The sequence below is a fragment of the Dermacentor andersoni genome, chromosome 6, assembly GCF_023375885.2.
Source record: "Dermacentor andersoni chromosome 6, qqDerAnde1_hic_scaffold, whole genome shotgun sequence".
Lineage (NCBI taxonomy): Eukaryota > Metazoa > Arthropoda > Arachnida > Ixodida > Ixodidae > Dermacentor > Dermacentor andersoni.
The window spans coordinates 791,333-809,322 of NC_092819.1; the positions used below are offsets into that span (position 1 = coordinate 791,333).

The 17,990-nt window shown below is 46.2% G+C and overlaps 1 protein-coding gene across 2 annotated transcripts in view; it reads right to left on the reverse strand.

Annotated features, from left to right (window-relative positions):
* LOC126521192 (intermembrane lipid transfer protein VPS13A-like) overlaps positions 1 to 17,990 on the reverse strand; it is an 820,642-nt gene that overhangs the window by 79,728 nt on the left and 722,924 nt on the right. For both annotated transcript variants that reach the window (XM_050169804.3, XM_055065737.2), the window contains 2 exons: positions 16,675 to 16,798; positions 2,786 to 2,852 (listed from right to left, as the gene is read on the reverse strand). In XM_050169804.3, the coding sequence (XP_050025761.2) occupies positions 2,786 to 2,852; positions 16,675 to 16,798 (191 nt within the window). The remainder of the gene's footprint in view (positions 1 to 2,785; positions 2,853 to 16,674; positions 16,799 to 17,990) is intronic.

The window sequence follows — 17,990 nt, forward strand, 5'->3', positions numbered from 1 at the left end:
ACAACCAGCACAAGCAACACGACAAATGGAGCCCCGTATGACCCAGACAGAGCTCTGAGAGCAGCAGCCAACCGACGCAAGAGGGAACTCCGTGTGAGTGTGCCCTCAGACCCAGATCCCCTTCCAGCAGGTCTTCCCAGGTCGGGGCAGGTGCTGCTGCATAGGCTCCGTTCCGGCTTTTTCCTCACACCGGATGTGCTGGAGCGGTGGCGACAGTACCGGCCACGCCGGGAAAGACGCCCTCCATCTCCGTCTCCCAACTCCCTTCCATCGCAGGAACCCGGCCATCCCACAGCCTCCGCGGACCAAGAAGCGCTCCAGACGCCACACAGGTGCCCTGACTGCGACATGGCCACGCAGCCATCCGCAGCCCATGTGTTTTGGGAGTCCCAGCGACACGCTCAACAGCGGGACTACCACCTGAGGGCGGTGCGAGTGTTGTCCTACGAGGAGTGGATTAGACCGGCAACTGGCTCGATGGATTCCGACAGGGCCATTCTGGACTTGCTCTTGGCTTTCGCCAAGGACGCGCAGCTTCTAGGACGGCTCTGTATACGCCTCCCCCCTCCTCTTCCTATTCCCCATTATAGGCCTTCGCGCCATCCCTTAATAAATACATTTTGTCATCATCATCATCTGGTCTGAAATGGGCTCCACCTGCAGCACCAGCTGCAAGACTCCTATACAAAATCAGTGTTCGAGAATGATACTGTGGAAGTAAGAGAAAAAAATGTATAGACTATGCTGCACTGTCACCCGACTAATGTAAGTAAACTGCATAACAGTCGTCTTTTACAGCACCTGTAGTCAACATGAATATTAAAATATTCATGTTGACGAAATGGCACTGTTTTGGCAGATGCTGTCAAGGCACTTGGAGGAAAAATGAGCAAGATGCGTGCCTCAAAATACAGAGGGCACCTGCAGCAAAGGTCTTATTTGCATTCCATAATACTCCATTGCGCTTCGTTACACCCATGTAATGCAGTGAAGCATACTGATAGCGGTAAGAACCTCCATGCAGTGAAGCATACTACCTGCAGCTGTTTGTTATCGGAAAGAAGATTGCCAAGCTGCTTCAAGAATGCAAATGGAATCCCAGTTCGATCCATGTGTTCCACACAAAATGGGTGGTACTTGATTTTCTCACTGAGTGGCTCCGGGCATGGGAGCGTAAATTCCCACTTTTGATTTCTCAGAAGACTGTCTCGAGATGTGTGGGGTTTTTGAGACAATCTATATATAGGTAGATATACATCCGAGTTCGTTTGTATGTGTGCCGAATGAAAGTACCAGCGAACTGGCTTGCAAGTGTAAAAGTGCAAGTGTAAAATTCCGAAATAAAACCTGTAGATATAATGTCAGCTTACAGGTATCTCTAAAGCACACTGACCTGTTAATGGAATGGTAAGTTATCTTGTCACGGTGCACCGAGGATAGGAGACAAGGAGATGTACTACAAAAGCAGCCTGTTTAAGAAATCAAGCGTAGAGTCGTCTTCTTCATCTCTAGATTTTCCCCACTGCGAGATGGAGTCTGCTGAGACTACCATTGTTCTTTGTCTTCTACATAGAACAAATGTGGCAATATTTAATGTATTACTTGATTGCATTATTCTCTTTGATTTAGCCATTCAGTGTGTGTGCATTCTTGGATAATGCTCTAGAATAGGTATGTGCCAATGTGACACAAGTACAGAATCCTTAAATGTTATTTGGTATGCGTTATACTTCTATGTGCATACACCTCCGTAATCACCATTCTTCCCTCCTCAAGCATAATTCATTACTTTCGTCCTCGTGACATAGCTATGTAGATGTCCCGCACTTGCAGCCACCTGATTTAGAGTTTGCATTTTTGTATAGATTGTGACCATAGTGCTTAAACATAAAAAATGGGGGAGAATAAAGTTTTCAAATTTGTGGTGGATAAACATGAACATTGCACGATATTACAAATTGCATCGGATGAAAGTAAACAAAATTATATGCATCACTATTAGTTGTAAAGTGTTTATTTACTGCTTTACTAAGCTTCGCTTCACATCAAATCCAACATGTGTGTTGGATCTGCACAATTTTCAATCTTAAGAGCAATCCTCAGGGATCGCTTCTTGCAACACTACCTTGCAGCAACACTGATCATAATAGGCAGGTAGCCATGTTCTTGCACAGAACTCTAGTTATCAAAGCTTAACTGTCAACGTAAAGGGTGACATGTATATCAAAGCCACGAAGGCATGAGCATATCAAATGAAACAAGACAGTGCTGTATAGCTCAACGCTTAGCGAGCCTGCACATTAGAAAAATGGCTCTACTTTATATTGCAGCTTGGTCAGCAAAAAACGCACATGCACAAAAATGCACATTACACACACATGTACAAAGAAACCTCAAAAAGTAGCAAAGTGGTGAAATGGGCCAGTTGGCACATTGTAATATGGATAAAAACCAGCGGACACACACGAGAAACCAGATGAAGACGATGGGACAAGACCCGTTGTCTTCTTCATCTGATCTCTCATGTGTATCCTCTGATTTTATCTGTTTTACAAGAACTTCAAGAAGCATGCTGATGTGTGCACCAGCCCAGATATGGCAAGGTAAAATGATGCTGCCCTAACATCTCTCAGAAAGTTAATGTGCTTGGTTGCAGCTTGATATATAAATGCACTTAAAAATTGCGTTAAGCTTTGCTTGTGTGTTAATGTGCTTGAAAGTTACTGAAACAATTAAAAACAACAGATATTCACAGTGGTCGAAAGTGATCGATCACAAGGCTCACCAGATTAGGGTTGATGAACCTGGGTAGCCGCTGCCTCACCATGACACCTTTGCCCATTTCAGCAGCCCTTCAGCACCAAAAAGAAATTCCAAATACAGTGAGTTAAAGATAACAGTTCATATGCTGTTCTAAGTAGTTGTGACAAATTCCACTGTGATAACAACAGAATAGCAGCTTAGGCTAAACTCTGGCACTCCACGACTGGCTGCAGCACTGCTTAGCAGTCGGGACAGAAGTACACGAACAGAGTCATGCAGTGTGAGCCAATTGCAATGACCCCATTCTCGGCACTGAGCCAGCAAACATGACACTCATGAGGTCACATGATGAACTTAACGTTTTCTTAACGTTTTCTTAACTTAACGTATTTACTTAACGTTTTCAGCTGGTGGAACAGCCTTCGTCAGAGTACAGTAAAGCATTAACAACATGCACACAGCTTTAAAATCACCGTATCAAGAGCAGAGGGCGCACTATCTGTAAGCTGCAAGCTGAGTCCCTGCAAGCTGAGTCACCTTTGCGCCCGCATTAGGAGACTTCACACCAGAAAGAAGCAAGGTGGCTGTGGTGTGAAACACAAGAACCCCCATGTAGATTGCCAAGTTGGCGTTATTTATCAGATTCCCCTGACATGCGGCAAAACCTACATAGGCCAGATGTGCCGTTGTTTGAACGTGCGAATCCGTGAACACGAAAGGTCTATTAAAAACCGAGAGCAACATCATTTACCCACGCATTGCCTAGATCATAAATGCAGGCCTCTGCTCAATCAAGTAAAGATCCTGCGCAAGTGCAGTAACGAAAAAGCACGGGAGCTTCTAGAGGCATATTATATAAAAAAGAAGGGACAAGCATGCATCAGTGACACATCGATCATACTTTACAATAGGGAGGCACGTTTCCTAGAAAATATGATTAGCTGAGCCACGCCATTGGTTTTTTCTGATTTTGTGTTTTTTCTCCTCCTATCTGCTGCTGATACCCTGATGCGCCTGGCTGGCATGAACTGATATTTAAGTGTTTCCCTCGAATAAATCTCAGTTGTTATTTTGCGCCTGTCCCGTCTTCTTCCTTGTGATCGTCTACAAAACGCACCCAATCTTTCCAAATACAATGAACCAACTTGCCCAACAACGCATTCTGCTAAGCGCACTATCTGTGCTGACTACAACTTACAGTGGGTGTCATAAATCATTATCAGTGACACACATTTTGGAATACAAGAAATGAAATGCAGATATGTTCAGATAAAATATATACAAACATGACTCAGGTAAGTGACGGCGGTTTCCATGATTAGGCGTAGTGAAAACAAAATGATGTACACGTGCAGATACAAAGGCGTGATGTTTAGCACATGGCATCTCTAAGTGCAACTTGGAATTATCTAAAAATTGAGGTGTACAACTTCATTGAGCGTACAACTTCAAGCCACATACGTCAAAAAGCCACATGCAAAAAAAAGTGTTGAAATCATACATGTACACTGTGTGGGAAGTGCATAATTGTGCTCAATCTAAAGTTAGACAAGTTACTTTTCCTTTGTTTTCATTTATTCTGGACGAGACAGTTAAATTTATGAATAAGGTAAGATTTGCGAAGCTTGCGACCATGGCTGGTGCGGAATCCAGATTCGAGTATGGTTACTTTGAGATTGTTAAATGAGTGGCCCGGCATGTTCACATGTTTCGAGTGTGGTAGGTTTGGTTGGGATTTGGCATGTGATCTGTGGTTGTTAAAACCGATGCTGAAAGGTGTTTCAGTCTGGCCTATGTATTGCATGTGGCAAGTGCTGCACTCGAGCAAGTACGCTACATTACATGAATTACAGTTGAAAGTGCCTTTAATTGCGAACATGAATTGGCTGGCTATGCTGGTGGCAGTCAATGCAGGTGTTATATGAGGACAAACTTTGAAATGTGGTTTATTGCAGCGGCTGCAACCGGTCGGGATAGAAGCAGCGATTTTTGAAGACATTAGTATGTCACCTATGTTTTTCGAACACCTATACACGACACGAGGTGGCTCAGAAAAAAAAAAACAGCCTTTAACCTGTCGCTTTGGGTGAGAATGTTGTAGTGCTTGGGGAGTATGCCCGAGACCTTAGGGTTAGACGTTGTGGGAGATACGTGGTTCCTCCTCCGTACTCTTGGGACAAAGGAACGACAACACAGTAGTGCAAACAATCACAAGGGCATTTATTGCACCTTTCATAGATCAATGCCAGCTAGCCGAGTGGCTATCCACAAAACATGCCGATGGGCGCGCGACAAATCTAGAAGTCCGACTCACCGCGAGCGAGCGAATATGTTCGCCCCATGCTGGATCCCAACGCCTGGTCGTTCGCGTGTTCGGTCACGCCAACGGAGGCGCGCTCGAAGGCCGCCACGCGAGGCGGTCTCGCAGAAGCATCGGTCGCCGCGCGCGCGTGGGACGTCCACGCCGTGCGCCCGACCCGCCGGGAAAAAGAGTCGCTCCACCCGCGGCACGGCACGTCCGTGCTGCTTGCTGTCTCCAACCCAAGAGAGCGCGCCTTGTCTCTCCCGCCGAGGGTAACCCCGCAGCCGCGCAACACTAGCGCCATCTCTCGGACTGCGCCTGTACCACTCGGACTGCCGCGTGTGCGGCGAAGCCGCACTACAGGAGACGCGCTATGCGGGAAAAACATCAGGGGAGGCGCGAGGGTCGCGCAACCCCACATCCCCCCAACCTTAAATCACTTCTTATTCCGGCGAAACATGTGACACGGTCTAACATCAACACGTGCTTCGCGAACAAGGTGGTACATGCAACAGTGGCCGCGCCGGGGAAATGTCCACACGCTGTCCATAACATGCGAGCCGACTGTCCTTGGGGTACACCGCTGGCGTCCGCCGGTCACAGCAGTAGCTTTGCGACTCGACGGCACGATCCCAGGCCAGGACTCCGGAGACGACGACGCAGTAGTCGGTACGAGCAAGCGTCGCTCGCGCCGACGCACCCAGCTGGCAAGAGCCGCCGTAGCTGTCGGTGACCGCTGGCTCCTTTGTCCGCCGCTGAGGGTTGTGAGCTGGATGCAGGAGGCCGCCGAAGTCGCTGCGCCGAACTGGCCACAGCATCACCATCGCCCGGGGTGACTCGATCGTAGTCCGGGGCAGCAGCGCAGACGATGTGCAGGTGGCAGCAAGCCAGGGGTGACTCCAATCACGCTGCGTAAACTCAACACACTCGGCAAACACTACAGTAGTGCAAGGGAGAGGAATTCTGCATGCGCATCGCCCACGTGGTACGATGTTCAACTCGGCTAGCAAAAGATCGGGCAGCTACTCAGATGCTAAGTTCACGTGAACGAAGCTCGCTTCCTTGAGCCGAACGAGTAATTTCAATTCGTGCGAGGCTAAATAGAATGAGGGAAGCAAATTGCAACGCCTCAACGCCACGGTCCACCAGGTTGTGTCCCTCCACGTGCGACAGGCAGCTTCGTAAAGCCTTAGGCCTAAATCGTCGCTACTCTGACAACAACCGGCATCCAAAAACAACACCCAAAATGGGCGCAAAACAGGCAGCCGCGAGGAGACGTTAGCTCTGTGAGGTGGTCCTACTCCGCTCGGTGCACACAGCATCCGAGTTGACGGCGCCCACCGTCCAAGACGGTGTCGGAGCGCCCGGTGCCAGGCCGCAATACCAGTCAGCCCGTCGTGGCACCCGTGGCCCGCGGCCACCCGGCTCCCAGAGCCGCGACTTCATCCGAGTCAAAGAGATAGAAGAAGCTATTTACATAAGAAATTCGGACCACCCACGAGGCTTCCGTACTCACTCGCTTCAGGCTTGCCACTGCTCCGCGGGCGCTCAGCCTCGCTCTCCCAGGATGCAGACCACGTGGCTCTCGTACCGACGAATGTCATTAAAAAAAAAAACACTTGCGAAAAGGCTTAGCATGTTGACATGTTCAAACACACTACGGCCACCGCCGCCTCGCTCAAGAAAGCACGCCGCCGACGCTAGCGATCAAAATCCACGCTAGGCCTACGCTTCGGTTCGAACAAAGGTCTCGAACGAAGCAACACTTAAAATTATCGTCCGATGCCCCACGAGGTCCACGTTGGGCAGCCAGATGTGGGAGATACGTGGTTCCTCCTCCGTACTCTTGGGACAAAGGAACGACAACACAGTAGTGCAAACAATCACAAGGGCATTTATTGCACCTTTCATAGATCAATGCCAGCTAGCCGAGTGGCTATCCACAAAACATGCCGATGGGCGCGCGACAAATCTAGAAGTCCGACTCACCGCGAGCGAGCGAATATGTTCGCCCCATGCTGGATCCCAACGCCTGGTCGTTCGCGTGTTCGGTCACGCCAACGGAGGCGCGCTCGAAGGCCGCCACGCGAGGCGGTCTCGCAGAAGCATCGGTCGCCGCGCGCGCGTGGGACGTCCACGCCGTGCGCCCGACCCGCCGGGAAAAAGAGTCGCTCCACCCGCGGCACGGCACGTCCGTGCTGCTTGCCGTCTCCAACCCAAGAGAGCGCGCCTTGTCTCTCCCGCCGAGGGTAACCCCGCAGCCGCGCAACACTAGCGCCATCTCTCGGACTGCGCCTGTACCACTCGGACCGCCGCGTGTGCGGCGAAGCCGCACTACAGGAGACGCGCTATGCGGGAAAAACATCAGGGGAGGCGCGAGGGTCGCGCAACCCCACAACGTGGAATGTGTGAGTATCAAATTAGCCGACTGGTAGCCACTGGGCTTGTTTCTGCCCTTTAGAAAGTCCATCCAGTCATGTCCTGCCACTCGGTGTATCGCGTCATCGATCATCTTTTCTGGGTATTTACAGTTGAGAACTTTCTTTTTGAGTTTCTGGCAAAAAGAATTAAAATCGTCTTTTTTGGAACATATGCACCTAAAGCACTGTGCCTGGCTGTGTGGAATCGCAGACTTGCAATGACGCACATGGCTGCTTTCAAAATGAAGAAATTGATTATCAGTTGGCTTTTTGTAGAGTTTTGTGATTAGGAGTCTGTCAAAAATAGTAATAGTGATGTCAAAGAAGTCTACAGCCAATGGTGAGTAATGATGTGCGAATTTGTAGCGGGGTGTACCTGGTTGAATGCCACAATAAGTTTAAGGGTTCTGTTTTGCTATGTGTCCAAATACAAAATATATTATTGATGTAGCATTTACAGTAGATAGGTTTTAGTCGTACACTCTTAAGGAATGCATCTTCGAGCACTCCTATGAAGGCGTTTGCATAGTTAGGACCTGTTTTCGTTCCCATAGATGTTCCACTAATTTGTACATAATGAGAATTATTAAATTCGAAGTTGATAAACTTAAGAACAAACTTCAGCAGAATCTCGAGGGTTGAGCTGTCAATCGGGCTATTACACTGGAGGTGTTCGTAGGAGTTCAAGAGAGCCTGAATGCCATCCCTGTGGGGAATGTTCGTGTAGAGGGAAGTGACATCCATATCGTCACCAGAAGCGAGCCTTCAGGAATGGTTAGATCTATTATGTTGTTAAGAAAAGCATTAGTATCCTTAACAAAAGAAGAAAATGTGGCTGGAATAAATTTGATCAATCTGTCGACATAACGAGAGATGTTTTCTGTGACTGTTCTTATGCCGGATACAATCGGACGGCCTGGATTAACTGGGTAATGTATCTGCGGTAGCAGGTAAAAGCGTCCGGCTATTGGACTAAGTGGGATCAAGGAGCGTGCTGTCTTATCGTCAATCTTCTGCTGCTTCACCAGTGCTTTTATGGTGTCCTTAATCATGGAAAGGAATTCGTCGGGAGGATCACAGGGAAGTTTTTTATAAAATGTGCCATCAAATAACTGTCTTACAACTTCTTTTATGTAATTTCTTTTTGTCATTATCATGACTGAGCCACCCTTGTCCGCCGGTTCAATAACAATATCATCGCTTGTGGTTAGGCTTCTAAGAGCATTGGATTTGCTAGTGGAAAGATTTCCCTGGAATGGGGTGAGTGTCTTGTAGGTGTTGAGCACGTGAGAAACAGCTTTGATATATAGGCCTAGGCATTTGTCCCGTTGCGAGGCAGGTGTCCAGTGTGTCGCGGACGGTATAGCAGGGTGGTCTTGTTTTCTGCTAGTGCAGTCATGAAAATATTCTTTGAGTCTTAAATTTCGGGAGAAGCTTTCAATGTCTTTCATTGATTAGAATTCGTCGAAGCCCCTGGTGCCCTGGTGGCTGGACAGAAATTAAGGCCTTTTGAAGGAACCCTTTCTTCCATAGGCAGAAGCGCAACATGGGAAAGGTTAACTATGGTAGTATTTGGGTGGGTTGTCTCCAGCAATGTTTTAGCAATTGAGATTACAGAAGTTGCGGAACAGCTTTGTTTGGTAGAGTCAGTTACTACCGGGACATTGTCCTGCAACAGTTTCCGACTTTTTATTTTGCTTAACGCATTCACCTTTCTTCCTTCGTAAGCATTCAGCAAATGTACTTCATACAGGATAAGTTGCTCAACTAAGGTATTTTCTTCTTTTAAAAGTGAGCTTGCCGATGATTCATAGTGATTTAATATAATACGGACTAGGTGGAGTGAAGCATTAGTCAGTACTTCTTGCGACTTATGCTTGTCTACAGTCGATAGTTATTTGGAGTTATTCGGGGTTATTTGGAGACTTGCAGCGTGGAACGTGGGATGGAGCTCTGTCCCTTGACATCGGGGTTCATGCAGCTGGCTGTGTGGGCTCTTTGATAATGTGGCTGTGTGTCATTGATAATGATTTATGATGTACAGTGTAAGTTCTAGTCAGCGCAGATAGTGTGCACTTTGCTCTTGATATGGTGCTTTTAAAGCTGTGTATGTTTTGTTCATGCGTTACTGTACTCTGACGAAGGCTGGTATGTGTGTGTGTTTGTGTGTGTGTGCGTGTGTGTGTGCGTGCATGTGTGTGTGTGTTTTTCACAAAGAAAGGGTTTTCATACTTGGAAAAACACTTTTATGTAGTATGTATTAAGCAACAGAAAGCTGTATCGGGAGTTTTTTATGTCGTGCTACAATTTTCTCATTGACACTTTTCATCTAACTATAATATTTGAGAAGTCATATTAGGACTAATTATCTAATTAGGCAGAATGAAAAAATAATTTGAGTATCTCCAAGCAACAGCAAACAACATTACCTTTATTCTGTCGAGCTACATGGCATTTGCATATTTTTTAAAGTTTGGCTAAAGTTATGTGGGGCACCCTGTGTATGTGCGTGCGTGCATGTGTGTGTGAATTGATCAGTAATAACTCAGAATGCATAAACTAGCACACCTAACAATTCATACAAGCATACCAGGTGTACAAAAAAAAAGATATAAAGCCACTTGAGCAGTCACACAATGCGTAACACACCCAACAAGTAACACTTATACAAACATATGAGCTTACATGTAAGTAAACACGTAATACGCGATGTCATTATAATGAAACTGAACAAATACCAAAAAAAAGGATGATTGGTGATAAAGTTATTTTCTGACGAATCATTGCTGCTTTCCAAATAGGTTAGCCATGCCTTTTGGACAGATGATGACTCTGTTAGTGTGACTACATTTGCTGGTAATGAATTCCATTTTGCCAGTTAACTGACAGCACAAAAGGGGAGTTTTGAAACTTAATTGTTCGGGGAAAAATAGCTTTTAATTTTTTATTCTGGTCAATCCACTCGGAATTATAATGAGCCTGTTGAATGTGAGTCACGGCAAAGGGTGATTTACTGTGATACAATGTCTGAAATAATGATAGTGGGCGTGTTTTCTGCACATTGCAAGCCACCATATTTTAAGCCTTTCTTTCAGGCTCAACACACTGACATATACCTCTGCCATATGACCGGCTTTCCACACTTCACACACATACACTTTTTTCCGCTTTGACACTCTTAATGCCCATGCATTAAAAAAACTCTTTACTTGAGATTTTTTAGGAATAACTTCAATCTTCACTAAAAAATCCACTATAGACAGCTTGGCTTGCGGAGTGTTGATTGACTACATGTTTCCATCCTGTTGATCTAGTGGAATAACTATAATAATTGGCACATAGCATGTGGCACATTTGAAAGCTCCTTTCAAACCCACTCCCTTGAGAAAATTGGATTCTCTACAGAAACTAAGCAAAATGACTTGTTAGTAAATTTATTCCTAAAGCATCTTTCCGCTCAAATAAGTAAACTATGGTTCTCTAGAACATTTAAAGGCTGAAAAATAAGAAAAAGCGTCTTATTCGCATTGCGGAATGCAATGACAATCACGCTGTATGGTCGAAGCATCATGAGGCTGAGGTTATCTACTTGATAGTAATTCGTGCAGCTAAATATTCTTTTACATCACAACATAATGTGATGGCTGGAGGAAGTCTTGACACTAACCACTTCAAGTTTGTGGTCGTCAACAGTCACTCATCTACCCTTATTTCTGTTAAATCGGGTGTCTTTCAGCGATGTGTTTTAGGGCCACTTCTCAAGGTGCTTTGAGACAACGTTATGCCACAAGACTCAGTGCAATTATTAGATAAAGGGCTGAAGTATGGCTTCAAACCCCATGTTCAGGTGTGTGAACGTTTGACTTTAAACTAGCGTGTGGCAAATAGGACGTACACCTTGCGAGCAACGAGAATGATGGCTGCCAGGTGGTGTGGACAGTTCGCACAGGTCTTCCCACCAGAGTCATGTTAGTCGTCAAAACTTGGCTGCGCAATGTGTGGTAACCCTTTCCAAGATAATAATCTGTGTTTAGTGTAGTCTGACAAAGAAGGTGGTTTTGTGGCCCTACAGCACAGCACATTTAACGAGAAGGCCTTGCAGGCTATCACCAAAAATTTTAAACCTAACTGAAGTCATTTTAGAAAAAGTGAAAAGAAATGCTGCTAAACTATGTGAAAAATGGGGTTGCATAAAACTGACCAGGGACTCTCTATCTGGGCATTTAGTGTGAAAACTTGCGAGTTAGACAACCCGTTTCAGTCTATTATGAGCGAGAAAGGGATGTGACAATACCAGGTGAGTAGATTTCTTCTCACAGCTCTTAATGCACTTGAGGTTAAGGATCCGTACCTCAGTAAGAGTTCTGACCATGTTGTTGTTTTTTCAGGGTTGCGGCAGTGTGGGTTACGGATATTCAGTGGACATATAAGACCTATTATATTCTGTTCCTCACTCTACTAAACTGTTTACTGATGTGTTTGAATGCACAAGTAACAATGACGAGGCTGTATTTGTGAGAAAAGTTGAAATGACAGCAATTTTATGTCACTGTTGGAATTTTATTTGAACAACACCTTGTGTTGTACACACTTACCTGCAGAAGAAAGGTATCTGTATCAGTTTGCGCATTGCTCCAATTTTACATGACATATTTTTATCTACTATTAACAATTCACTGCACCATGCTAACAACTCACCTCTTTCTTTTAAAGTGTTTAGGTAAGTTTATGATGTTTTAGTTCTTTTAGGATGTGACTGCCCAGTGGCTTATCAGGAGGTTGTCGATTTAGTTTGAGCTGATTTCAAGCGATGTGGACAAGGACTGTCTTTTACCTTTGAACTGCCTGTTCAATTGAATCTCTCGGTTCCCCTTCTTCCCTCATTTATTCATTGTGAGGGTCTCGAATCTGGCAGCCTAGATGTCATTAGGTAGCATGCGAGGGTTTATTAGCCATGTGCCTGCTCTCTTAAGATCACGTGTTACGTGACGCCATTGGGCAATAAAGGATGTTCCAGATCTGTCCACCTTGGCTCTGAGTGGTGCTGGCTAACACTCCTAGGGCTAGAGCAAGTAAACATAAATACTCAAGTTAGTGGACCAATTGATAGCCATTGCTGTAGCACAATTGGTAATGCAATGCAAGCGTAATGCAGAGGTTGTGGGTATGGCTCCCACCAGCAACAAGTTATCTTTTCATCCACTTTCACTTCCCTTTTCTTTATTATTTTCTACATTCCAATTTAAACCACAGTTAATTTCCCCAATGCTTTCCTTGGCTTCATTGTCTGTTGACTTTATGTGGTCATAATTAACAAAACCGAGCCCCTCAGTTCCCCTTCTAGACATGATAGGGATCATTGCAGTGGGAAGAGGAGTTTCTCAGAGAGGCTGATATGCTGAGACGGAGTCCATAATATGAAGAACATTCCGAAATTAAGTTTAATCATTTTTCTGAAAGAGAACGTTAAATTAAGTGCATGGTACACCAGGTGAACCAAACAATCACCATAAAAATCCACCACTGTTGCTGGTTCAATGATGGAAGGAGCGTCAGTGGAGGAGGAATGACGCATGCGCAGTGCACCAAAGAGAGAGTAGCAGCAGACCAGCATGCCCACACAAGACCACACATGATCAGATTCATCACTTGGGATGGGAGAGATTGGATCATCCAGCCTACAGCCCTGATCTTGCCTCATCAGACTTTCACCTGTTCCCTGGATTGAAAGTCGCATTCTCGGGACGTCACTTCCAAAACAATGCTGAGGTGGAGCAGGCTGTGCGACAATTCCTTGCATCGCAGGGCACCAAGTTTTACCAGAGTGCCTTCTTCAAGTTGATTGCACGCTACGACAAATGTCTCGATGTTGGTGGCGACTATGTGGAAAAATAGTGCAAGGTCTATAGTTCATGATGCCATGGTGTATATTTTTTTAGCAATGAAGTTTCCATGTGAAAATAAACAACAAAACATGCATTCAGAATGTCCTCATAGTACGAGGGAGTGAGAAAGTAAGGGGTTGTGTGGTGGTGAGTGAACAGGGACTTCTGAGAATCCTGCAACTGCACAAGTGGCTCACTTGCAATATGGTGTGCCACACTAGCCCAGGTAATTGTGTCATGAGCAAGCTGAGTGTACAATTGCAGTACAGTGCGAAGCAAGAAGTCTATTGGAAGAATTGGTTCATGACCATACAGAAGATAGAATCCTCTTCTGAAGAGGAGGTCATGAAGCGGCTGGTGCAAAAGTACCTCCCCATCTACTCGAGCCCCACAACAATGTACCTCGAGTACTTGGGACCTGCTGACCCCGAGCTGGACGCTGAGATCAGCAGACGCTGCGATCAGCAACGAAGAGGCTGCCGGTCACTCTACGAGCTCAACAGCAGTTCCATCCCGAGCTCCGACGGCATAACGAACAAGATCCTGCGCAACCTAGATGATCCATAAATTGACTTGCTGACTGAAGTCATCAACAAGGCGTGGAAGCGCGGCCAGGTCCCTGGCCCATGGAAGCTCACGCACACTGTGTTCATCTCCAAGCCTGGCAAGCCACCCAGCCTGGACAACCTTTGCCCCATCTCACTCATGTCATGTGTTGGCAAGGTGGCCGCTCAAAAGGCTGACCCGGTACTTGGAGGACAGTGGAGTGTTCCCACACACTATGATCGGTTTTCGGGCCAAGCTCTCAATGCAACACGCCATGAAGCTGCTCAAGCGTTACGTCATCGACTGCAACACTCAAGACATGCCGGCCATTCTTGGCCTGGGCCTGGAGAAGGCCTTTGACAACATTGCCCATTATTTTGTGTTGCGGTTGATCACCGAGCTCGGCCTGGGAGCCAGTTTCTACGAGCATACCAAATTGTTCCTGACCCGCAGGAAGGCCACCCTCACGGCGGGAGACCTCGCGCCCGAAGAGATCGGGCTAGGCTCGTGCGGTACTCCGCAGGGATTGGCGATTTCAGCCACCCTGTTCAACCTTGCCATGATCGGGCTGTCCAAGAGGCTCTCGCGTATTGAGGGCATTAACCACACGATTTACGCCGACGACATCACCATTTGGCGCTCAGCTGACAGCGACGGGCAGGTATAGCGTGCCCTGCAAGAAGCCATGAAAACCAGTGAAGACTACCTCTGTCCCACGGGCCTGAGATGTTCCCCAAGCAGGTCCGAGCGCCTCTCTACCGACCCACATGGAGAGGGCCCAAGCCCAAGGGGCTGGAAACCGACTGCCGAGAGCGAGCTCAAGCTCCACATTGGTGACGGTGATGCAATACCCAGAGTCAACTCTATATGGGCCCTCGGCATGACCATCAAGTCTGCGCATCTCTCAGTGCACTGTAAAGCCTGCCCTTGTAAGCCGGTATTTTGTGATGTGAAGATCCTGGGCAGAAGTAAAGATAAAATGGCATGTGAGCTATTAGACGCATTTTACATAAAAGAAAAATGTAGTGCCTGCTTAAATCAGACTTCTGTTGTTTTGTACAACGCAGAGATTTGGGAAGATCGTCAAGTGATTTTGCCAGCCCTGATAATCGCCCTCGGCAGTGGTAGGTGCATCTGCGTGTTAATAGTATATATACTCTTCTCGTTGTCTTTCAAATAAAGTTGTTAGTAGTACCTGTGACGTGTTCTGTATCTCTCCTTTGTAATTGTGCCTTCGCACTACATTATGGCGGTAAGCAAACACCAGCTAGCCCAACAACAAGTCCTTATACTATAGTCTAAGAATAAACCTTAATATAAACCAACCTCAAAGAAACATTGCAACTACAGTACAATATATACAGTCTCACTCAAACCTAACTTGTTGTAGCGTTGGGGTTACTGACATGGCGTAGGGTGGGCCTGGTCGTCATATGGCTGTCGTTGCACAGGACACGCCTGACAGTAGGTGGGTTGTAGCACAAGACGGTGCCAGATGCAGGGTGGCTACCATTCCATAGGATGGGGTCGGGGATTGAGTGATACCGGTCAAAGTTTTGGCTGGTGTCTATGGTACAGGAAAGGTCTCAGACTGGCAGCAGAAACCTGACTGGGCACCATGATATACTGTCGCAGCACTTTAGGAGAATGCCGAGCCGATGCGTTGCCAGTGGTTCCCCTCTCCTGGCCTGCTCTTGCATGCCATCTGCTGCCATCTACAGAGAGCAGCGAATGACTTGCCTACTCAGCACATTCTCTTTTCCTTTTTTCCTTTCTCCCTGCGGTCACACACCACTTCTCTGGTACATTATTTTTGCATATCTAGCTGGACACTTCACTTCTTTGCCTTCTCTGTGTCCTGTTTTAGCATGTTTTTTTCTTTTCAGAGCACGTGAATGCATGGCATTCTCAGAGACACACTTTCTGCCTTATGTAGCAGATGATGGCTTGTACGCAGGAGACAACAGATGTTATCATTTTTGACCGATTAATCTTGTGCTGTGAGCTGGCTGCCTTATCTTTACAGAGGTGGAAAAAGTGTTCTGCTTTATCAAGAATGTTAGCTTCACTGATTCCATTTCATTTTGTAAGGAGAAACATCAAGATTGCATCATGTTTCAAAAGCACATTGGCAGCTTACATTTGCCATCAGCGCTCTTATGTGTACGTCATGCTTACATCACATACCACAAAGAAATTCCAGAGTGTCCAGATGAGCGCCTTCATTCATTTGTCAGCAACAACACCAGTGTAAAATTTGACATAGTCAAATATGTCTTTAGCAAAGCATCTCTAGGTGGCCTGGTATCTTCGCAATAACCCAGAAGTGGACGATGCTTTGTTTGGGCTGAAGGAATAACGGGCTGAACCGTGCGCTCGGCTGGGCCAGAGCATGGCACTATTGTGCTCGGGCCGATCTTGGGAGGGGCCCCGGCCAGAAAAGATGGCTCATGCAGTGCCCTAGCTCAGGACGATGTAATGAGCAGTGGAACAGAAAACGGTAGGCATTACATTAAGAGTATGGAATAAGGGGCAAAGGCTGTTAGTTGACATTCTCGTTTAGATAATGAACCAGAGCTCATTAATGCATAGAGAAAATAGCCAGTGGTCAACTAGAACAGATAGAGTGCCTATTAAGGAAGTAATACATACCTGGGCATGGTAGGGGATTGGGTGGGATTATAAAGATTACGGGCATGGGATGGGCTCAGTTAACTGCAGTGGCTCTAAGAAGACTGATGTGTAAAGCAAAACTCACCGTCGAATACCATCAAATGCTATGGTAAACATGTCAACAACTCCACCAGCAGGCTTAGTCATAAGCCCCATGAGCCCCTTGCCAACGCCTTTGAAGAATCCCTCAAGGCCTTCTGACTGGGCACCTGGACAACACAGATGACATAGGCTATGATGTAATAGCACTCCTCACAAGACTCAGTGCATAAGTCCATGAGTGTTCATGGCACTGAAAGGCAGGTACAGAAACACAGACACACAAAGGAATGAAATGGACAACACAAACGCCAACTGAAAAGTTGCACAATGGTGGAAAAGGAGGAAGTTCCAAACTTATCTGAACTTGCTCAAGAGAAGGCAGCGCCAACCCTGCCAACCTGGCAATCATGGACAGGTGCAGGCACTTGCAAAAGTTTACTGTTTAGGTATTAAAATTCCTCTGTGTGCAAGATGATCAGGAGCTGACTTACACGTGCGATACCACTATTAATGGTATGCCATGCCTCAAACATAAGGTGCACTTCTCTGTTTTTGTGCCTGAACTATACTGTCAGCAAATTTTGGAGTACACTTGCAATCACAACACTTAATGAAAGCTCGAACAGTGCTCCACTGGTCAATAAATGCTTATGCTAAATTAATCTCAGGTGCAATGTTCTGTTTGCCCCACACAAAGCGACCACACCTAAAGGGCACTTATAAGTTGCATCAATACAGTATTCTGCAAACTTTTTGGTAGGTTTCACATAATACCTGTCAGGCCTTTTTCTGCAGCTCAACTGGTCTTCCTTTCTTGCATGGCACTGCACATCTTTCCTTAACTTATTGTCAGCCATAAACACAACGATGACCCTGTATCAACTCTCTATACTCTCTTAAGTCTGCGTGGCAGGGAATGAATGAAAGGAACAGCCCCGACTCTCTTCTTACTCTCAATGCACAGAAGACGCACCGCCATAGTAGGTAGATCGCACGAGTTCAATAAGAACCACCAGCAATTGCCACCCAGTGTATACCTTACATACAACAAAGGGTGTTTATACAAGACAGCATGGCGACAGTTCATAGATGGCACCACTGCCTATGCAATATGGCCACGCCCATGAAAAAAAGGTCTATCGTTTAATCAAGCCCCCAAAGTTTGGTAATTGTGAAGTAAAAGCTGAGCCTGAGCAAAGTACCCCTGTGCTAACAGTGAATGACTTGAAAGTTGCTGTTTACAGTGGTAGGAAGTCCAAAGAAAATTTGCAGTAGTTAAAGTCAAAGTTTGATAGCTTGGTCACTGCTGAGATAAAAGCAGTAGTAGTTCATGACCAAGTTTATGCTGCTCCAGAGGCT